Here is a 23,758-nt window from a genome sequence, read left to right as displayed (position 1 = left end):
TGTTAAGTAGTCAAAAAACAGCTGGTACTTCTTAGTATTATTATGGTTATCATTTGAAATCAGAGTGCTCCAGATATGTAACCATTTTGCATGCAGATGCTTTCATAAACACCTCCTTACTGTTAATATCTTACTGGAGTAACAAAATACTAGATCTCCAACTTACTAGAATTGTTTATTCAACAGCTTTAACCATATTAATGACTTTATGTTACATATATGCTATAATTCAATGTAGCCTCTCAGTTTGTCAAGCATATGCTCTTCTTCCTATTTTCATGTCAATAGGAAACTGCAGTACCATTTCTAATTATATATTTTCTGAAATCTTATAACCAAAGCAAGATATGTGTCCAGAACTCCAGATGTTTCAATTTCAGTTTAGCACATGAAGGATATAATCATATACCTGCCAACCTGCAAACATTGCAAGCCCAGTTTGCAGTTGTGTGGTTTTTTTCTGTAACTGAAATGTGCAATTACATTTGGCAATAAGCATGAATGCTGCAAAATATTAAGCCATATAAAGACCATGAAGCATTTAAATTTAGAACAGACTTCTAAAAGCAAAGCTGCTCTTCACCATTTGCTCCTTTTTGTATGGGTCATTCACCTGCTGCATACAAAAAATATTTCCCATCTTTGGACATAATCAGATAAATCAGTTGAGTGATTACTCAGAATTAAAAGAAAACCAAACCAAACCAAAAGCAACCAACCAAACAAAAAGAAACACACAAACAAACCCCTCATGATTTAAATTTTGCTTGACTATGTCTAGGTTAAAAATGTCCCACTTAAGTTCCACAAACAGTTTAATCCAGGAGCTTCTACCCTGGAAAGACCAATTATTTCACATCTTAAATAAGCATAAAAATGGATTTGATCTATAAAGAGTGTAATGATGGCTCAGCTAAAAATACCAGCACTGAAAGAGCTGTGGGTTATATCCTTGCCCTGTCATAGCTAAAGAGGAAATTCCCTCTGAGCTCACTTGGGTCAATAATTTACCCTTTAAGCTTTGCATTCCAATTAACCGTATTTTTGAATATTTCCTTCTTCAGCCCTTCTTTGTCATTCCCAATCTCCCTTCTTCCCAAATTTTTGCTCCTCTAATAGAAGTTTTGTCCTCTTTCCCTGGGACCCATCCCATGTATCTTAGGGGTTTTTTTTAATTATGTTACTTGCTGTCCTGGGTTCAGCACTTTGCAGTGATAGAACATCGGGAGAAAGGAAGCAGTGAGTCAAGCAGTGTCTAAACACATGTCAGCAAGGTGACAATCACATGGCACACACTTTACTCCCAGCTCCAGGTGACTGAATCCTAAAGGCCAGATGTAAATCTACATCCCTGCCTGGGATACCAGTGTGTGTTTCATAGTCCTAATCTGGGAAAGAAATTCAGAATGGAGAAAATCTATTGATTTAGACTGCACAAAGGAGGTGATTCTTCATATGTGATCCTTGTGTGTATGGAAAATGCCATTGCAAAACACAGATTATGTCCTCAAGTGACTAATGCAAGCTTGAATTATCTGTATTTCTGTAAAGGAAATAGTTTGATTACTCCCAAAATAAAAATGCTACAGAAGTCCTCTTTTTATTCTTCCTTTCATAGGGTTTCTGGAGGAGAACTCTTTGAACGAATCATTGATGAAGACTTTGAACTGACAGAGAGAGAGTGCATTAAATATATGAAGCAGATTTCAGAAGGAGTTCAGTACATCCATAAGCAGGGTATTGTCCACTTGGATTTGAAGCCAGAAAACATTATGTGTGTCAACAAGACTGGTACAAGTATCAAACTCATTGACTTTGGACTTGCAAGAAGATTAGGTAATGACTTTTCTGCCTATTTCAATATGACATGGGGAAAAGGGTAGGACAAACAGTAATTAATACTTCCTATTATATTATTTTGTATATTTTATATATAAAGAGTAAATAGTATGTTTCCCATAAAGAGTTACAGGTTTAGGAAAAAAATAGAAAAGGGAAAAAGAAGATATTTAAGAATGAGGGTAGGGCACCTCATCTGCAAGAGGAGTTTGCAGTGAAGAATATACAGTCTACTCATTTGTTTCTATGGCTAGGGTATCCCTGTACATTACAAGGTGAAATATACAGTAGTAGTAATGTTAACAAATATTTATAGCTGCTACACGAAACCATAAACCACTAACTCTCTAACTGTAAAAAAACAGAACAAAACCTTGATCTTCATTAATACTACAAATCCTTGAAATTTTGTATCAATAAGAGTTAAGGTGATGTTCTAGAAGCCTTTCAGATACGAATAATTACATTTAATTTACATTTCCCCATTAGTTTTATCATTTCTTATCCTAAATAGAAACCTATTACCTGAGATGTTAAACAAGGGAGGAATTGTATAAAGAGATGTGTTTTGTTCATGCTCAAAATTTTTAAATAAAATAGTGCTACTTAAAAATAATGCAATGGATTGAGGGGGGGAAGTTCCACTTGACAAGCTCCTCTCCTTCCCAAGCTGTTTTTAGCTGCTTCCTATCATCCATTTTGGACTTTCACCATGCTCTGCAATTTGAAATCCAAACACCCTGGAGGGTTCTTTTCTTCGTATTGCTCAGCATTAATTCAGCTCTAAAAAGCAGCCCTCCAGTTGTGCTTATTACTGTTAAACATTACCAACATCACACACTGATTTTTTTTAAATCTTGTATTTTCACAAGAGAAAAAAATCATTCCACGAATTCAGAGGAACTAAAATACTTCATGAACCTGTCACACTGCGAGAGCCAAGATTTGTGGCTCTTCTCCCATTAAATTGATTGGAACAATTCATGAATTGCTGCTCTCTACATAAAGGGGCCCACAGCTAAATTCTTAGTTGTGTTTTGCCATCCCTCTTTAAACAAAATAATGCTTATTAAAAAGTAGAACAATGAATGTTTTCTGTAAGAGTGCAGTTTGGAATTACAGCCTTCTGGATTTTGTTACTTGCCTGCATGCTGTTCATCCTACTTCTTTTCACACTTAGTAACAGACTACTGCATACCCAAGAATATTATTTTACTAAAACAAACCAAAAATGGTATGATGAATGAATAGGGGATTTTTAGATGATGTTCAACTCCAGAAGTTGCATGAATCTTGGTCTCAGGGACGCTGCGAGCTCTGAGATAAGGTGTTTATTTCATTCATTAAAAAAACAAAACCAACAAAACAAAGAGATTGTTGCCATTTATGTTCCTTCACCAGCATGGAACCAACAGTTTTCTGGGAGCATGAACTGGATTTTGTTCTTTTTGAGGAAATAGATGAACTGGTAAGTAAGTTCCAGTGCTGCACTTTTTTTATCAGAGATGTGTGAAAAACCATCCCATGATGTCCCAGCTGTCAGCCTGAAAACTATGTATTTACTGCTGAACTTAGTGGATTTCAACAAGACATACAATGTAACCACAGAATGGCCTTTTTATAGGAATTTATTCAACTATTGTTTCAACTTCACAGTTCAACACACATTTAGCAAAAGGAAGATCCTATTTTCAGTAGCCTGCTCATTGCCATCACCCTTTAGATTTTTCTGTTAATCTTGTGGCATCGCTGTGTATTGCATGGCTGACACTAGCTGCTGAGCTGCTGCAGTCATGACATGTACTAAATCTCTAACCTATAAATAGCTTTTCTTGATGTAGAAGGATGAGAGCTATGGGCACTGCCACTGATTTTGATCTTACAATAATTTACATTCATTTGGCTTAATAAGTTGATAATTCTTGCAAAGTTAAATTATAGGCATTTGCTGTTTCTTTCATCAGCCTGCCATTCTGGATAACTTGGCGCATGTGGCATTTCCATAGCAAGAGAAAGCATCCTCCCATGCCATGCCCATAAAGCAAAAGCACTGTGTTAATCATGAAGATGTTTGTAACATTTCAGAGCAGATTTTTTCCAAAAGTAGAAAACAATTTTTACTCTTTCATTTACTTACAAAAATTGACAAAACACTTCTCAGAAAGTACCCTCTTCTTTCCAATTGTCTTATGTAGTGCGCTGAGGGCACATTCTGCCACTTGTGTTCCGTCAAGCTTTCTGATATTGAAATTAGCACTTAAATTCACTTTGGCTTTGGTTTCAGTCCCTCAGAGTATGGAGCTGACCCTGACTGAGCAGAAACTGCTCAACCAATGGACTGCTGAAGGGAACAGTGTCTGATTTTGCACTTCTGAGATTTACTTTTTTGTAACTCATGCAAATTAATGCCTCTAAATATTTAGTGTTTTGATCAGTTTTAAAGGAATTAGAATCAGCTCCTTCTGCAGTCATCTCCTGCAGCTAATTAGTTCTCTTGCACTGTCAGGAAATACCAAAGCTGCAGAGGGATATTTTCCTGACCTTTTTTGGTGTGCTGAGGAACACATGCAGAAAATTGTTTAAGATAAACTTCTTGAGGAGAAAAGGGAATGGGTTTTGAGTACTGTAAAGGGTTTTTTTAATCAGTTGATTATACACAGTTTCAGCAACCCTTTCCAGCTAGCTTGTCAGCTTTCTATCTGAACTAAGGAATATCCAAACAGAGATCTTACTTGTATACCAAGCTTCTAAACGGCTGGGTAAAGATTTGACATATTATTGCACTGAAAAGGTCTATTCCTTTATTTTTTTCATTTATAAACAGAAACACTATCAGTTGTTTCACGTTGTATGCTTGCACTCAAATGCCATGTTTTCAAAAAAACATTTCTCTGACCTATGGGCAGCACATTTCATACACCAGCCTTTTGCATACACAGTGGCTCATGGTAGTTTACACAGTGCACAGAAAAGCTTCCAAACTTGGATGTAAAAATCTGAGCCTGAGATTTGGATGATCATGACGAAGCTTTCAGAAAATAGATACTTTGTGACAAATTTCAATAATTTTTCATAAGGACAGTTGGGAAAAAATGTAGGTGTTGACCTAAAGAGAAAAGAGAAGGCAAATGGGAAGATGGGATCTGAGGCTTCCCGTCTGTGCTTAGAAAATGAAGGATGATCTCTCACTCCTTACTTACACACTGTGGGGAAGACATTGCTCTTGTTTTAGGCTCTCAGTTTAGACTGGATATTAGGGAAAGAATCTTATTTTTGGTTGGGGGGGGGTAAGAAAATTCTAGTTATGTGAGTGTAAGGGTATTGAGGAACAGCTCTTGAATGTGCTTTTTAAAGGCTAGACAGACATCTGGCAGGAAGGACTTGATGTTGGTGAACTTGCACGGGATGGCCCAGGGGGTTTCCTAGGGCTGATCCCTGGCTTTCTTCTGTCTGTGTCTCTAGAAATGGGTACTTTCTGCATGGAGGGGTCTCTGAAAGCAGGGATAACGTGTGAAAATGAGGTTCCTGTATTTAATTTACTATCACCATACCTGAGAAGAGCAAGGATTTCACAGCATTTAAAATGCGAAACTGGCATGATTGTGAGTGAATTACCATTGTAGTGCTTGAAAGTTGTCTCAAGCATGCTCTTCAATTATTAGGCAAGTTATTAATCTCACATAACCTTCAATTTTCATCTGGTAAACTGGAGATTTGCATACCTTGAAAGAGTACTAACTTGGGCATATGGTTGCATCTTATGAAATGGCTGAACAGCTTTCAATGTTTTAGTGGAGGTAACTGTAGGTGTGGAGTCAGTACTGGGATCAGCATTTATGTTGCAAAACTTGGGAGAGCAAGAGCTGGTAAATAAAAATATTCTGCAAAGCTCCAGTGTTGTGGACAAGTAGCTTCTACTGTAGGCTTCTCAAAACTTTGACCTGCTGGGTTTTGAGGTCTTTTTAAGCTTTTCTTTTGATTATAGTGCTTCAAATTTCTACACTTGTGGTAACCTTAACAAGAGCAGGATTGGAATCTGTTACATCTGTAATTCTTCCCATTCAGATCTGGTTTGGTAAAGTTATAATCTCTTAGGGGAAGGCATGAGTTCTCATAATGTGATTCTACTGTGCCTAATCTGGATGCAACTCTTGCACAAAAGATAAACATAATGCAATTGCTAATTGCATTATCTAAATAATTTCTATCTAAATGACTTGTGTTTCGCACTACGACTACAAGTTAGACATATCATTCACAGTTGCACACTGGCAGCATAAACTGGCAATACTAGGTTATAAAGAGGTTATTCCACCTTCATCACTGTATTTTCCAGTAGAGCAATACTGGTGGGTCAACACAAGAAAGAGTGAGCTCATGTGTCCCATGACCTCATTCTTTCAGCTCATATTACTAGCATTAGCTTTATTGTAGACCCTTTTAGAAGCATCCACAAAGTCACAAATATGAAACCAAACTGGTTTTCATGTCACTGTGGAATAATTGTGGGGGTTTTCTATTTAAAGAAAAACTGTATGTAGCAGTTAATGTTTTCTCTTGCATTCTTCACAGAAAATGCAGGTTCTCTAAAAGTTCTCTTTGGGACACCTGAGTTTGTGGCTCCAGAAGTTATAAACTATGAACCTATTGGATACGAAACGGATATGTGGAGTATAGGAGTTATCTGCTACATCTTGTGAGTATCTTTGCTATAAACACAAATCCTGACAGTTGCTGAACATACAAAATTTCCATCAACTTCTGAATTCTTCTCCAATTTTCAACCTTTTGTATTATAAACATGCTCCAGCATGTTTAATAAAAATTCTCTGTTCTCTGAAGGGTGCAACTGGCAAACTGCAGAACCAGCAGTTCTGGAAATCCAGTCATTTAGTGTTGTACATCTTACATCATGAAGAGCAATGCTTCATCTCATTTAAAAAGACAATGTGAGAGTATTTTATGATTAATTTTAAACTATTTTTCCTTCACAGATGCTAAAAATAAATGTTTGGGCATGATAATTTCCATTCTTTTATTCCCAGTGTGAAATTTTTGGTGAAATGTTGGGGTTGTCTTATTCAGATTGTATTCCTTGTGAGACAGACTGAAGTATCCCAGCATTACCTTCTCTGTTCACAGTGCATTTTAATTTATTACTAAAAACAAACCACAGGATTAATACAATTTATAAGCAGCATGGATCAAGAGCATGGAAATATTTTAGAGGATGGTTAGTTGCAGCTCTTGCACCTGGCAGTGCACAGTTGTTTGCCTCATCTTTACCCAGTTCTTCCATAATTCTGCTTGCCTTGTCAGTTCTCATACTCTTCTCATTTCCAAACTAAGCAACATAATTTTCCTTCTTGTCCTGTGCAAAAGCTACTACATCAACTCTCTTATTCCCAGCAAAGACTTTGAATGTTTCTGTTATCTTCTGTTTCTTATGTGAAGTGTGCTACGCTCTTCAAGGTCACTTCACTCTGCCAGTTTATTTACAGGACCTTTATTTTCTATTCACTTCCAGCATTTTTTCCTAGATCTTGAAACCTCGTTTGGGTCACTCTGTAGTCTGAATAATGTAGACCACACAGGCAGTGCTCAGATGGCGAATTCATTTATTTCTCTAGTTTTTGAGGCCTCCTGAGTTACGGAGCACTGAAGAGGAGCATGGAGATCCCAGACCGCCTGCACAGCAACGGAAAACCCAACAGTTACATCAGTGCTGCATTGCCCCCTAGAGGCCCCTCAGACGCTAAGGAATAAAACATGAACGAGTGTTAGGCGCACATTTGGGAGTTTAACGTCTTTTGCTGTCATTTGTTATCAAAGTATATGACAGTTTTTGTGCGTTCACAGTATAAACAGTGACATGCCAGACAACCGAGGCAAATAATCGGTGATAGCAGTTGTGTATGCTTCTAGGGTATGCGACCAGGGTTGCTGCTCCATTACGATACGTGCTGGAGAACATTTGACATCATCTCAGTAGACAAGGCAAAGGGAGCAGGCAAAACAGATGGAGAAAAGGTGAAATGTCTTGCCAAAGACCAGTCTGCCAGTGGTGGCAGAACTGCTTCTACCCAGCTTCTCTATGTCACCAGAAGTAAGATATTTGGATGCTGTAATGTTCAGCTGATGGGGCTGGGGTGTTGTTACCTTTGATTCAGATGACCCAATATGCCTGTGAAGCATATTATGAAATTATGTGTTTGTTTGCTAAAGTGTCTTTAAGCTCATTTTACATCTCAAGATTGGAAAGCTACGTTACCCAAATGCAATTGAAAGTTTATTTTTATGCACCTTTTATGCATAGCTGTTGCCACAGTAATTATTAGTAGTAATCAGCTTTTGTCTTTCTTGCCACAAGAATAAAGTAATAGAAGTTAGGAAAGACCCGTGAGTCATCACTTGGAATTTCCCTCTCCACCCCAGAGTGACAGGCTCCCAATCTGTCTACACTTCTTTAAAGCCCAGCTGTTTTTGTGGATTCACAACTATGAGCCATTATCCAAAATGGACCATCACATCATCCTTACAGAATGCAAATAAAAGTCATTGAGAACTGCATCTCTTTCTAGCTGTAGCTCTGCTTCTCTGTTCTGAGTATATGCTCAGAACTGCCAAATGTCATGCACAAAGTGCAAGAGTCACTTATTTGGCGTCTGTCTCACATACCATCACAGTGCTTGTAACAGCATTTGCACCCCCTCTCCCCTGACATGGTGAGGCCATGAAGGAAGAGGCAAGCACTGCAGCAGCACTGCGCTTAAATGCAGGTCTGCTGCATGCAGCTGATGGCCAAAAGCTGCTGTGTCCATCACATGTCCTAAGAGAAGCAGCAGGAAGCATGCTTTGCATGGCTTGACATAACACCTCTTTCAAGGTATGATTCTAGAGTGCTGAGAGACCTGTAACCTGCCTAGAAAGACAGTGTGTTTCCATTATGTGCTGTAAAACAATGAATACAAACCAGGTTTAGGAAGGAGCTGCTGAAGAGATCTCTGTGTTTGAAGGGTTTTCCCTGTAGAAGAATAGATGGGTGGGATGTAATCTCAAGTAGGAAAGAGGGTGACAGCACTCCTCCAAAACCCTGCAGCAAAACAGCTTTCTGGTGTGTAGGCACAAGTACAGATATTGCGCTGTTAAGATGTTGCATCTGTCTCCCTTATGGCATGACTGACTTAATTCCACACTACGGCTCATGGGTTCCCTTTCCACATTTCTAAGCTACACGTTAAATCCTCTTCATCTTTGTGGACAACTGATTCAGTCCTGTCTCTTCATCAGTCTTTGTTCTTCCTTAAACTTCTCTATTTGTATTCTCCACTCCATGTTTTTTCCACTTTTATCTTCTTCTCTGTCCTGTTCTGCATCACAGTACTGTCCTAAATACTTAAGTTGATCTTTTGCCTTTGAAGTAACAGGCCACAAATACTATATCTTGTATATATCATCTCTATCTATGTCTATTTCAGTGCTTCTTTTTGCATTCACAGTAATCTTTATCTAATGAAGCTTAAAAGTCCTGAATTCTTTCCAGCTCTTTCTGTCCAATTTATTCATCTGGCCATTGCTGAATTTGGGTTTGGGGTTGGGTTTTTTTCCTTCTGTTTCTAGTTCTTTTCTGATGATCCATTTGGATAGCCAGTGTTTCAAATATTTAGTAATCTGAAACAATTTCTAAGTTCTATTTTTAATGCACGCCAATTTTCAGTCTATGATTTCAGCCTTGCATGTATGTACATTGAAAGTGGATAACACTTCTGTCACAGGAGAATCTGACTTGTTTCTGTGAGGATTTGACTGTGGCTGATTCAAACCTCTGCCTGATTTCTACTAGTTCTTCTTGTTTTATCAGTGCCAGGCAGTGTATATCTTTTCAGAGTAGTTGATCTCTGTTGATTAATATTTTATTACTGTGCTGTATCTTAGGCTGGGTTTTAATATCACATTTGATCTTGCTGTGTACTCTTTTCCTTCAACTCCTTCCTAATAACACACACCCTGATTCTTCAAACATTCCCTTTCCTTTTTATCTATTGGGTTATTCATCAGGGCTGTTATTCCTCCTTTGTTTGGTAGTTTGCGTTGGTTAAAAGATCTTCAGGCATCATTCATCTTTTGTGTGTGCTGACTTGGGACTTTGGTAAGGCAAGACACCCATGCTGCTGGCTTACATTTGGGTCAATGTCACATTAAAAATTTAAGCCTCATTAATATAAAGATGAGAGAGCACTCCTTGTTCTTTCAATAAAGCAAGTTAGGAGGGCTTTAATGTCATGACTATGCTGCTCAACAGAAAATGAATTATTTGTTCACCGGCACTGGCAAATTGTGATTTCTCATTAATCCGCTGGGCACATAAAAAAAGGATGAGAACAGAGTTGCATCCCTTCCTCCAGCAATGAGCTGTCTTCTTTTACCTGGGTTCAGTGGCCTGATTCTTCCATGAGACAACCAGTGTGGGAGTCAGCCAGCCCTCAGCTAAGGAAAAGGTGGTTTTGTCCAGTGGATGCGCATCCCCCACAAAGTACCCTGAGACTATTTATTTGTGTTTTTTCCCTTGTAAAGTACTGCAATTACTACATAATCTCCAGGGTGCAGGCATTATCACGTGCTTATTTGACATGACCTGCACAGATTTATCAGAAGCAGGTAGTACTCTTCATACTAAGATCTGTTACTTTTTTTCACTGCTAATGCAATGCAAATTGTCATCAACCCAAATCAGTTGGTGCTGCAAGCACTGTTTGCGAGAAATGCTCAGAGTCTGACTTTTTTGGCTATGCAGCAAACTTGTCTTAATACAAAGATTTCCAAGTGCTTGTTACATAGGCAATGACACCAGCAACCGCACTGAACCGTTTTGATCTTAACATTTCTAAATCTGTACTCAGAGCTTTGTTAAAACAGACCAATAAATGGTCTAGGAACTTCTGCAGGGTAAAGTAGCTTCTTTATTTAGAAGTGGAAACTGTGTAAGATTTTCTAAACAAATGGTTCTTAACATGCCAGGAAGATGCTTGCTTAAGTAGCTGGAAAAATGTTTTCAGTCAACAACTTGCTGCTTGTCTAGGAGTAACTTTGCAGTGTAAGCTCAATATTAATTTTCTGTAGCAGTAGCTCATCTTTATCACTTAGCTTCAGCATTCCAAAAAGAAATTGTTTCCACAATCTGTCAAAAGAGTTTCTGGGCCATTATTACTTTAAATGGCTAGTAAGAAATGAACAAAAAGACTCGAGTCTGTAAAATTTACTCTAAAGATACAAATTTATGCTTATAATCCACAATAGTTGCTGGATTTTATTTTTTCACTACAGACAAAGATCTAGTTCTCCATTCAAGTATTTCCATGACAAGGCAACTGATTCACAGTGTGGAACTGTGGTAAAGAGAAAAAATTATTTCAGCCTTATACATTTGCAACAGCACATTCAGAAATATGAAAATAGGTTCATTGAAACATTTGAATGGGTACAGTTACACCAGTGTTTGCAACGAAGTGAGTGGAGGCTTAACCTATACTCACGTGGTAATTTACCAAATGCATGGGATGGGTCAATCCTACTATAGTATTTCAGATTTTAGCAAAGAATTCTGTCATGCAATTTATTTTTTTTAAGGCAGCTAAAACAGCCACAGTTATTTGTTTGTTTTCCTCTCTAATCTCTTTTTATTTACCCTCATCCCTCAAAAGCTGTGTGTGACATGCAGTATCTCTTTGCCCAGGAAGCTGGATGCCTTTTTAAGCACTGCCTCTTCTGGCAGTGTGGAGCAGTGGTATTTCCACAAGAAGCAATGCCTCTCTACCTGTAGCAGTCTTTTTAGCATGGAAATGGTCTCTCAACACTGCAGCTTCAATCTCTGAAAATAGGCCAAAATGTATCTAATGTAGCACATGAGCTGCACAATGCTATTTGTGGTAATACTATGCAGAGGTTGCCCTTGACATACTTCAATCAAGTACTGGAGGGAAATGGGATTGGTTTTGTTCTGGCTACCAAAGTGTGTGTTCTCTGGAAGCTCAACTGGATGAAGCAAAGACGTGCATCTCCTATATTGACAGTGAACTAAAGAAATACTTTCACATACCCTTCATTGTATATGCTAAAAGCAGCTGCTGAACTGCCTGAGATTATCATACTTACTTAGATAGTCATAAATGAGACACTTAGCAATCAGTATTTGGTACTCAGACAGAACTCTTAAAACTTCACACTGCAGTGTGGATGAGATTTCTTTTTCACTTTCTAAAACATTATAGAGAATGATGACATTGTCATAAATAGGAAAATCTTAAATATTGGAGTAGAGCTAGGTTTAAGGCCCTGAAGGAGTACTTTGCAGATTCCAGAACAGATATTTCACTTTAATGATTCACCTGGCCATGACAGCTGATATGCATGAGAGCAGAGCAGAGTCTCCCTGTTCTGCAGCTATGCCAGCTTTCCAGCACTATCAGGCATAAACCTTGTCTCTTCCAGTAAAGTAAGTGTCAAAGAGAACAATTGTGATAAAGTTGGTTTCTGTGCACATTTTTTGGTACCTTAATCTTTCAGCTTTCTGTAATTCGCACCTAATACATGTTCATAAATGCCACCTTATACATTTATAAAGTCGTGTTTTCCTGTTGCATTTGAATTCAGCCCATATAATAGGAAGACAGAAAATACCTTCTGTTCTGATTTACCTTTTTCTGGCTGAGAAGAAACAAACTTTTTATCATCATCTCATGTATTATTACCATCAAGTATCTGAAGTAGACACTAAGTTTCTAGACTGCTGTACTGCACACAACTTCCAGAAATGGTAAAAGATTTAGTATCTGCTTTGTCTGAGGCTTCAAACAGTGTCTGTTTCTGCTTTGCTTATAGGAAGAAAATCCTTAGGAACAAATTCCAAATCAGATTTTGAATGTAATTCGTAACAAAAGGGTAGCAAAATAATTTTTGGGGAGGAGATTATATTATTAATCTAGTAGCCCACTTTGATATTAATATCTTTTTCTACCAGTTTGTTCTGTGATATTCAGTAGCATCATGATACTCATATATTATTTTGTCCATATACTATTTACAGAACCCTAATAAGTTCCACTTACTTTTCTGTTTTTTTTTTTTAATGTACTACTTTTGAACTGTAACTGGTTGTTTTAACTGGTTAATATGATTGTACAGAGAAAGCAACTAAACTTCGTAAAATTTCACAAAGAATAGGTTATTATGGAAATTGCATGTCAGGAAGAAGACCTGAAAACCTAAGTAATTTGTAGTTCTAAGGAATAAGCAATCTGTCACTTTAAAGTTTTTACTGACAGGATGATATATAAAGAAATCAAAAGTATCTGGATGCAGAAAGACACAGTGTCATAAAGGACAGAGCGTGACTGGAGAAAGATACTCTCCAAAAATGACACCAAATGATGTTCTGAAATTGCCTTTCAGTGGCAATTTATCAGTTATGTTGAGTAAAAAGCCTTGGAAGCTCAACTTAGGTAATAGAGTATTATTTCCATTTCTTGCATCATCATGACAGATTGAGAACATAAAGATCAAATTACTTTTTGATGCATTTGCATAACTCTACAGCCTGCAGTGATGTAGCACTGTTTTATCTGCCTAGATAATTCAAGGTGGTTTTGTTTACAAAATATCCATGGATTTCATGATTTCATTACGCATCTTTCATCTTGGGCTCTCTCGGCAGGAGTAAATGGAATAAAATGTACAAAAGAACTGGGTTTGACAGTAAAGGCAGCAAAGTAATTCTGAAAGCACCAGGAAAAAAAAAAACAAAAACAAAAACAGAAAAAAAGAGCTATTCAGCTGAATTTGGTGTGAAAATTGAAGTATTAGCTATGCAGAACTAGACAAATCATTTAACAAATTAGTAGGCTCAACTTCCACATAATTCTAGCTCTCACCTAAAAAATGTCTTCCTATAAAAGAAAGAAAAAGCAAAAATTTCCTTTCAGTTTTGCAGTCAAAACTCTGTTTTCCTTCCTATAAAACCATTTGGAGTTAGCTTTGAGTCCTTTTTGTTGTTTTTTTTTTTAAAGGAAGCTTTCACTGATAAAGATCTGCAGAGCAGCAGAGATGTCACACACAATCTTAATTTGCTCCTCTGATAACTTGCAAATTTACATTGTTTGTTTTGTGTCTGTCTATCTATTCTGTCCCCAGGGTCAGTGGACTTTCTCCTTTCATGGGAGACAACGACAACGAAACCCTAGCCAATGTTACTTCAGCAACGTGGGATTTTGATGATGAGGCTTTTGATGAAATTTCTGATGATGCCAAGGACTTTATCAGCAATCTACTAAAGAAAGATATGAAGTAAAGCTGTCAGACTTGATACACTTTCTATGTTTGCATTTAGTGGAACTTGCCATTCTTGTTTCCCCACTGTGAATCTCCATGTTGACACAGGCACCTCTGGCAATACTTTATAAGGAGCTCTGTGTGCCCGTCTGTCTCTGTGTGCAGCTCTCATTTACGTTACATGCGGGGCGCAGGATCTGAATGTAACACTTTCTTTTAACCGCCTGCTCATTCTGCTTTTCCTTTCCCTTGAGCAAGATGCACACGGAGGTTTTGTGTGGCTACTGTGATCTTCACAGTTGTGTGACAGATTCCAGCATGACACATCTTGATCTGAATGGGTTGCAATTTTACCAGATTTATTTCCATGTGTTGCTTTTAAGTGCTGTCCCTGTGAGTAGGCAGCTTTCCTACAAATCTAGTAATTGGGCAAGAAAAAAAAATCAGAGTGGCAAACCCTCTTTACAGCAGACTGAACAAAGAAGGGAAGAATACATAAAATCATAGAATAGTTAGGGTTGGAAAGGACCTTAAGATCATTCGGTTCCAACCCCCCTGCCATGGGCAGGGACACCTCACACTAAAACATGTCACCCAAGGCTCTGTCCAGCCTGGCCTTGAACACTGCCAGGGATGGAGCATTCACAACTTCCTTGGGCAACCTATTCCAGTGCCTCACCACCCTCACAGTAAAGAACTTCTTCCTTATATCCAATCTAAACTTCCCCTGTTTAAGTTTGAACCCATTACCCCTTGTCCTATCACTACAGTCCCTGATGAAGAGTCCCTCCCCAGCATCCCTATAGGCCCCCTTCAGTTACTGGAAGGCTGCTATGAGGTCTCCATGCAGCCTTCTCTTCTCCAGGCTGAGCAGCCCCAACCTTCTCAGCCTGTCTTCATACGGGAGGTGCTCCAGTCCCCTGATCATCCTCGTGACCCTCCTCTGGACTTGTTCCAACAGTTCCGTGTCCTTTTTATGTTGAGGACACCAGAACTGCACATGATACTCCAAGTGAGGTCTCACAAGAGCAGAGTAGAGGGGCAGGATCACCTCCTTCGACCTGCTGGTCACACTCCTTTTGATGCAGCCCAGGATACGGTTGGCTTTCTGGACTGCAAGCGCACACTGAAGCCGGCTCATGTTCATTTTCTCATCAACCAACACCCTCAAGTCCTTCTCCGCGGGGCTGCTCTGAATCTCTTCTTTGCCCAACCTGTAGCTGTGCCTGGGATTGCTCTGACAAACATACTTCTTCCAACAAGTTTGCAGTCAGATGGCTGGAGAACAGAGGATTATATATCTGTGTACCATGAACAAAGTGAAGAATAGGTGTGGCTTGAGTAGAGATTTGGACATTACTGTTTTGTTAAATGTTCAAGGCTGCAAGGAAGGAGGGTATCAAGTGAAGGGAAAGGCGAAATCTCTGTAAGTAACAGAGAGGAAATCTGGGACAGGGTTCTGCCAGCATCAGGCAGCTGAATCATTACCACTGTGGCTCTGCTGAATGTGTTCCACGCCTAAAACATATGGCTTTTCGTGCTTTGTTTTATAATGTTTTATTAACACTTAAAAATGCACAGTTTTCTCTCAGAAAAATGTACAGAAATTGTGGAAATGAGTTTAAGAAATAAGCATGGCTGGGAAAGCAGTGCCATGTGATCTATGTTGCTAAATTTAGGAAACAGAAAAAATCAGGTTTTGTAAAAGAGAGAGCAAAATAAAGTTACAGCGGCTAGTTTCAGCTGTGGTTAATGGCAATACTGACCAGTCTTTCTATATAAAAACAGGAGTCGGTTAAATTGTACTCAATGTCTTCAGCACCCTTGGCTGCAAAAAGACACCAAAACCATGGAAGCCAAAAAACTTTCCAAAGATAGGATGAAGAAATATATGGCCAGAAGAAAATGGCAGGTAATGAAGAAGACATAGAATTGGGCTAGTTATCCTAATAAGTCTCTTTATTTCTAATGTTTATAATTCTGAGAAACATGTCATGCCAGGTGGTTTCTGTTGGTGGTGAAAACTCGAGAGTATGAATGCAGTAAAGCAGGTTTGGTTTCTACAGGCGAGCAGTAGGAGGGTGCATGGCTGTATATATATATGACACCTGATGATTCCATTTTGGGCTACTAAAGGCATCTGAGTTGAAGTACAGTTTTACCTGTTCTTCTGGGGGTCTGGCCATCTCTTCTTCCTGCCCTCTCCATGCCACTGAGGGCTGGGGGATTAAATTATCCTTAACAAACCTGAACAGCTAGGGAAAAGCTTACCCACCTGGCCTCTTTTAAAGCCACCTCATTTTGTGGTAGTCTCATTCTCCTAAGCCAGTAGTTATGTCCTGTTGGAGCAGCAAGTTTCTCATGGATTTGGTCAAATGGTTTTATAATTTTCATTGATGTATTTGGTCTTCATATCTTCTTTTTTCTTAATGCTGAAACTGTTGTAGCAGGCTCATCTGTGCCATTCTGATAGCTAGGGGAGTTGACATAAAATCCTGGATCCAGCCTTTTGAGTAGCCTACAAAACATTAAATTATGTAAATCTACCTTACATTTCCTCTTACATTCTACTGTACATGTTTCTTAGGAGCTCATGCAAGCTGTCCAAAAATATACATGTCTGTACTAGAGTCAAGGTAGTGCAAATATATTTTAGTATCCTCGTGGTTGATTCTCGAGCCTGTCAGAGGTCTGCTTCCATCATGCAGATGGTACTTTCTCATTCATTTCATATTAGCTGGTTATTCATCCTTGATGAAACTCAGTCCAGCCCATATGGCTGTCGAGAGAGCTGTCCGCCACCAGAGTGAAGTTCCAGTTAAACAGGACATAGCTTTTTTGCTGGCCCTCCTCTCGCACAGTACGTTTTATCCACAGCTAAAAGAGACATTCATTTAGGTATGAGTTCATCAGAGGAAGTTTATATCTGCAACTAAATTTGGTAATTCAGACCAGCCTGCTCTGTCTCTCCTAAAACAACACAGCTATATATAAGCAGTTTGTCCAACAATTCCAGCGAGGTTTGCAGAGATCCCAGATAATTTGTCCGAAGCACGATTGTTACAGAAAATCACATGCCTGTTGGACTGTATTGATAGAAGCCTTTTATGTTATGTCTTAGAAAACAGGCCATGCTGTCCGAGCAATAGGAAGACTTTCATCCATGGCAATGATTTCTGGTATGAGTGGGAGGAAGGCCTCTGGGAGCTCGCCCACCAGCCCTATAAATGCAGACAAAGTAGAGAATGAAGGTAAGGAATTTTGCTGCACCCTATTTTTACCTCTCTCTGAATCAGTCTTACTAAAACTTCTAGTAAAGTACTAGAGACCAATCAGCAAGTTAGTTATTCGTGCATGCTCTCTCTCGCTCTTTTTCTTTCTTCCCCCCCCCCCTTTTTATTTTTAAGAAATTATTAAAAAAAAATCGTTTTCATATTGTTCTGCTACTGAAAATGCCCCTGTATAAATACAGGCAGTAAACTCTTGCCTTTTTAAAGCCAAAGAATTAAGGCAGATTTGTCAGCTGCACATTCTGTCAGTTTGGGAATGCATGTTTATATAAAGATTACAGTGATGTATTGCCTTCTCATGCAAGGGAGCAAGCAATGAAGTATTAACACTTGCTGTAACCAAGACATGTACTTTGCATTAACCATGCTCCTCACACAGGGACATTTTAAGAAAAAGTCCCAATGGGTCTGCATTATTCCCTTAGGTCTCCATTTGAAATGTGGATTGGTGGTGTGCACTAGTCAGAGGTGCAAATGTGTGACACTTCTGAAAATCAAGAAGGTCGCTTTGACATATCCACATAGACTGCGGGCCTGACACAAGCTGAACTCATTGCCCCTCTGACTAGCAAAAGTCCAGATTTGGTTACAAACAAATTCAAGGAAAAAATAAAGATGATTTGTAGCGTGGTGGCCTGCATTTCAATTTCCTTCTATTTATGGCCTGGATCTTCCTCCGGCTGCGAAAGATTGGCACAGAACTAAGCAGCTACTGCCCTCACTATCCCATTAGCCTTACAGAATTAAGTAAAATAGAAGATGCTTTCATTACCAGCTGGTAATTAAAAATGAAAATGCATCTTTTTGAGAACATGCCCTGTAAAATCATTAACTATCTCTTCCCTCTTCTCCAGATGCTTTCCTTGAAGAAGTGGCTGAAGAAAAGCCCCATGTAAAGCCATATTTTACTAAAACAATCCTTGACATGGAGGTTGTGGAAGGAAGTGCTGCTAGATTTGACTGCAAAATTGAAGGTACTTTGATTAGCGTATCTCTTTCTTTTTGTCCTTCCTTGCCAGCTCTCTGCATTGTGCTGCTGTTTAACTTTATCAGGGTTTTTTTTCTGTATTATTGTTGAGCTGGTGCCATTTCGCTTTTATCTGCATGTCACAGCATGAATGTGGTACAGTAACAGAAATTATTCAGAGCTGCAAGGGCTTGTTCTGTGCTTGCCACAGAACAGCGGACTCCAAAAGTCAATGTGTGAATCACAAATTCAGCATAGCAAGTAGGAACAGTAAGATGATTTTTGAGGGCAGAAACAATAAAACAAGATGCAATGTAGTACCATAAAATTGCAAAAGTATACTCTTAGAGAATGCTAACCAGAAACCAAGAATAAGCAGGAAGTCACTTGTCTGAAATGACAGGCAACTTTCAGGTGACCTCAAGATAATTGTAAGCCATACAGACTTTGTAGTACAGGCAAAGAGCTCCCTAACAGTGTATTTGCATGAGAAGGAACGACAGCATCGTTGTGCTAGTTACAAAAATAATATCTAGAAAATACTGCACTGTTGTTTGGGGTTTTAACTTACAAATTCAAGAAAGAAAACTCAGACTGGAATATGCAGATAGGAAGAGTAAGCTTATGAGAAGGCAGTTAAGGAGCTTGGGCTTGGTCAGCTGAGTAGTTTGAAGGCCAAGACTGCTAGCACTTCTCTTGCAATTCAATTGAAGCTGCTGTATGGATGCTGTATGGATGGAAACTAGCAATTAGGAAGAGAAGAGCTGTTAAAACAAAATGGTCAGGACCATTCTGCATGTTTTAGACAATTTCTACTCCCAAAATGAGGTTCAGAAACTGCCTCACTGGCCTTCTGCTTGTTTGTTTCTGTGCCCCTAATGTCTTTCACTGCCTGTGTTTGCCACCTCACAGCGGAGATGTGAGGATGGATTATTGTTGCTGATGGATGCTCAGCGTGAGGGGTATGTGCCTAAGTACTGCATGGAATAAAATACATAGATGCACCATGCTGATGTTCCAGACTTTTCAGTGTATTGATGTAATCTTCATGGTGTATTAGGGATTATTTCTGCTCTGTGGGAAGTCATCCTCCCATCACAGACTAGAACCTGGCGGAGGCAACAAGCCTTCAATTCGTTACAGCAGCCAAGAGTACTGTATAAGGGATTGTTCTCCAGCACGTATTGTACAGCCCTGCTCTGGAGGCTTTGAGTACAGCAAACCATTTGCTTCACAAAAGGTTCCAAAACTCCTGTTGAGATGCATAATCAAAATGCTTTTCTTAGACTGCCTTGCTTATCCCAACAAACACAGACAGAAATGGGAGCACCATGGTCACTGTACAGCACTTTAGGAGGAGGAAGATTCAGAATAGCCACAATAAAGCAACCTGAGAAGGATATTAATTTGTTGTCTGAAACATCTTACCGTTGAAATTCTAGACCTTGGTGTTGGGAACTGTGGTTTACACAAAAGCTGCAATGTCAGGTAAGCCTCAAATATGTTGTCAGGAGTCCCTCACCGGCAGCAGTCCCAGACACACAAAAAGCTGTCTGCAGCCACTGCTAAAGTAGTGGAAAGATGAATTCAGTGAGTACCTCAGTGCTAGCTTTCCATTTTTTGCTTTTCATAATAAAGTTGTTTCAAGTAACTGTGAAGTAAGAACACCTCACATCATTTACATTTATCTTAAATAGAATTCAATGAAATATTTGCATATAAGCATGTTGGCATGTCCATACACAGAACTGAAAGTAACAACCAATTACATCTCACTCATTGTAATTGCTGTTCTCTCTCTGCACTGCTACAGGCTACCCTGACCCTGAGGTAATGTGGTACAAAGATGACCAGCCTGTCAAGGAATCCCGTCACTTCCAGATAGATTATGATGAGGATGGGAACTGTTCTTTGACTATTTCTGAAGTATGTGGGGACGATGATGCCAAAAAGCTGTCAACAGCCTTGGGGAAGCCACATGCACCGCAGAACTCCTTGTGGAAACAATGGCAAAAGAAGGAGAAGATGAAGATGAAGAGGAGGAAGAATGAAACAAGGCTCAAAGAAAAAAAAAAGAATAAAATTATATTTAAAGACTATCCTTATAAGGCTCAGAAAAAAAAAGTTATCAAAAGCACCTTGTGTGATACATAGGTCTTTGGGGGGTGTTTTTTCAGCATGATCAGTTGATACCTGTGTGCTTTCTCTATGGGCATTAATTCAAATCAGCAGGTGATTTGAAGTTGCTAGCATGATTGCATTTACGTTAAGCAAGTCATCAGCGAAGTTGCCCAGTTGATTTTTAAATCAAATTTATGGAAAATAAGTCTACAATTATATTCTGAACATCTTACAGAGAAACAGCCTATTTACTGAGCTCACTGCTCTACGCCATCACTTTCCTCAGCCAAAACTGCAGCTAAGTTGGCTCCCCAAGATCTACTTTACAAGGAATCATCTGCCAGACACACAGGGAATCTAACCAGTCCTAGGAAACAGGTTGCTCCCTGAGCAGTGTCTTCTGTAAGGGAAGGTCTGGCACAACCTGCACAGCCATTTCTACATTGGTAGGGTTCATTTCTCATTTGTTTCAAACAGAACTTCAACCACATTTACTGCCCTTTCTCAGTGTGCTGTTGGTGCCGCTGTAACACTGGTTGAAGTTAAACATCCAGGTGGTCTCCTGAGACACTGTTGATCCTGCTTGTAACCAAACCAGCTGATCCCACCTTGTTGCCTTTCCCTCACAGAACCTGTCACTTCAGTGCAGTTACAGCTGCCTACTGAAGGAACAGACTGAAAACACAAAGACTGCAAATATTTCCTGTTGTTCTGGTCAGTCTAATCATGACTTATGATTCATACGTATGCTGCTGTGAAAAAACAGGTTATTGCACAATATGTGACTTCGATGTGCATATGTGCGAATGGAATACCAGGTTATAGTTTTACTTGCATTTATTTGGTGATTGCAAAACAGATTTCAACTGATGATAAGCTGGAAACTCCCACAGATTTTTGGAGTAGCCAAAAAGTTAGTAGCCTGGATTACAAACTCCTTTATACTTAGCAGTTTCCAAAGAATCTTAACCTATATAGGACCTATTCCTACTTTATGAGCTTGACTGTCTTGTTTTTGTCTTGAACCTGCACCAGTAAGGCTGCTGCATTTTTTGAAAATGCAGAAAACCAAAACCAAATGGAGACACCCAAACCCCAGGGTTTTTCTCAGCAATGGTTAATGCACTCAGATTTAGTAACTTTGCTTTCCTTTCACAGTATTGGCACTTTTTAATTTTTGTTGTTGTTGTTCAGAGGTAATATCAGAGCCTGCAAAGTGATATGCATAATCCAAACCAGCGTGTCTTATATCTATGTATCAGTCCCAAAATGATTTTCTTTTCCACTTTTTGTGTGCAAAGTGCAACCATTTGCATTTCCAAGGTTACCTCTTCTAAAAGAACCATTACCTTAACTCCTCACCAGTAAGTAGTCAGTGTACTTTCATACAGGTGTGTACAATATCAACCTTAGCTTGTTTGATATTACCTAGTTGTGTATGTTTCATATGATTTGCTCTTCTACATTCAAAGCTCAACTAATGTGGATGACACGGTGGGTTTTAACTGCTTTAATCTTTGTTGCTAAATTCAGATTGCTAGCATGTCTTTTCTTTTCGACTGATGAAACCCTCATACTAAACACAGTATTGCCACAACTCCTTATACAAAAAGGTTTTGAATCTGATTTAGAGCATACAGAGCTTTTCACACTTTTTTTATGTTTTACGCAAAAATGGGCTGTATTTTGTACCTTAATAAAAATATGCTAATGTTCTCCCAGTTTGTTAAACCATCAGAATTGCAAAGATGAGAATGCTACGGCTGTAGTTACACACAGTTCCTAAATAAATAATACCACAAAGCATGCTCCTTGTATACTCTATTGCAGACGTCACTGTGTTCATGCTAGCTAAGCCTATCAGTACCCTTGGTCTTCTGTTCTGTCCTGAGAGCACCCTGGTTCACAAATGGACCTGGTGGTAACAGGGAAACCTTCTTGATCTTGGTGGTGCTGCTGTGCTTTCCCTACCCTGATGGCGCAGGCAAGCTATGTGCAGAGGCTGCTTGGCCCAAGTGCCATGAGGTCCAACCTGGCTGTAGATGCTGGCACTGGTTGTAGCCATGTGCACTGCCACACAGCTCCAGCCTCATCACATTCTTTGCAATGGACAGAAGTGTAAATGTGGATGGAGCATCACGACAGCTGTAGTCTTCTTTGACAGCTAAGAATTCTCTTAAGGTGGGGAAAGGTATAGTTCGAAAAGCCTGTTAAGAGCAAAAGGAAAAAAATCAGGGAAGCCTTAATGTAGATGCATACTTATACCAATGCTCCAAAAGACCATAGAAATGAAGATACTTTATAGAAATACACTTGTGCTGCATTTATGTGGACTTCTACTGCACAGTCCAAGACACCATGGACCATGCAGGACCACATAGAAACTCCCTAAAGCTAAGCCTGTGAAATACTCTGCATGTAGGAACATGTTTCTTGAGCAAAATGTCAGCCCTTGAGACAGTCATTCTTGCAAGATGTGCCTGTCCTGTCAATGTACCTACCCTTACCCACTGATTGCTGGTTTCTGGGCAGGTAGAGATATGCATAATGTGGCAAAGGATGCAGCTCTAAGGACCTGGTCTGTGGGCGCATGTTCTGGGTATCATACCCCACAGACTCAGTATTGATGTTTCTGCACAGGTTTTCCCTTCCCTTCCTTCATTTACTAGTCCTTCCACGTCCCACTGGCTATAACTCCTGATTTTATTTTGTCCCCAAGGATATAATTACCTGTTGCCTCCTATTTACATGTTTCTAATCTGCAGGAAACTATGACCTATACTTGAAAAATGTGATACATATCTAATTCACTGAGCAACTGACTCCAACCTGTATCTGACCTTGAATTTTCTGTTTGAAAAATAGGATTCTACTTCCACTGAAGAAGGGTCTCCTATACACTTGAAATCCTGCTTCATTTTGCCAGCCACCCTTATTGGTCAAACAAAAGGTATTTGTTCTTCCTACAAACCTGGTTGTGCTCACATAATGCTTGCAGAAAGCCACATCTGGGGTGCAGTTGGGTTGAAACACTCCCCAGTAGCAGAGGTCATGCAAGACACTGGTACTGCGTGACATGGGCCGCTTCATTCTTCTTGTATCTCTTCTGTACAAAATTCAAGTTCTCAAGAGACATGGAAAATTTGGGCCTGGTTGCTGCTTTTCTGTACTCAGGTTTCTGGAGTTGCAGAAATTTAATTTGCTTAATCACAGGCCT

General features: G+C 39.3%; 1 protein-coding gene across 1 annotated transcript in view; it reads left to right on the top strand.

Annotated features, from left to right (window-relative positions):
• Positions 1 to 22,347, top strand: part of MYLK (myosin light chain kinase) — a 224,807-nt gene extending 202,460 nt beyond the window's left edge. Inside the window, 8 exon segments of the mRNA XM_061469756.1 lie at positions 1,619 to 1,836; positions 6,412 to 6,535; positions 14,026 to 14,178; positions 15,952 to 16,075; positions 17,285 to 17,414; positions 18,308 to 18,427; positions 20,234 to 20,365; positions 20,368 to 22,347. Coding sequence (XP_061325740.1) covers positions 1,619 to 1,836; positions 6,412 to 6,535; positions 14,026 to 14,178; positions 15,952 to 16,075; positions 17,285 to 17,414; positions 18,308 to 18,427; positions 20,234 to 20,365; positions 20,368 to 20,471 — 1,105 coding nt within the window. The 3' untranslated portion in view covers positions 20,472 to 22,347.
• The last annotated feature ends 1,411 nt before the right edge of the window (positions 22,348 to 23,758 follow it).

Source organism: Pezoporus flaviventris, unplaced genomic scaffold (assembly GCF_033815535.1).
Source record: "Pezoporus flaviventris isolate CSIRO_AGI_PZ_B2104156 unplaced genomic scaffold, CSIRO_AGI_Pfla_v1 ptg000001l, whole genome shotgun sequence".
Lineage (NCBI taxonomy): Eukaryota > Metazoa > Chordata > Aves > Psittaciformes > Psittacidae > Pezoporus > Pezoporus flaviventris.
Note: the sequence above shows the minus strand (reverse complement) of the source record. Positions and strands in the feature narration are given on the sequence as shown.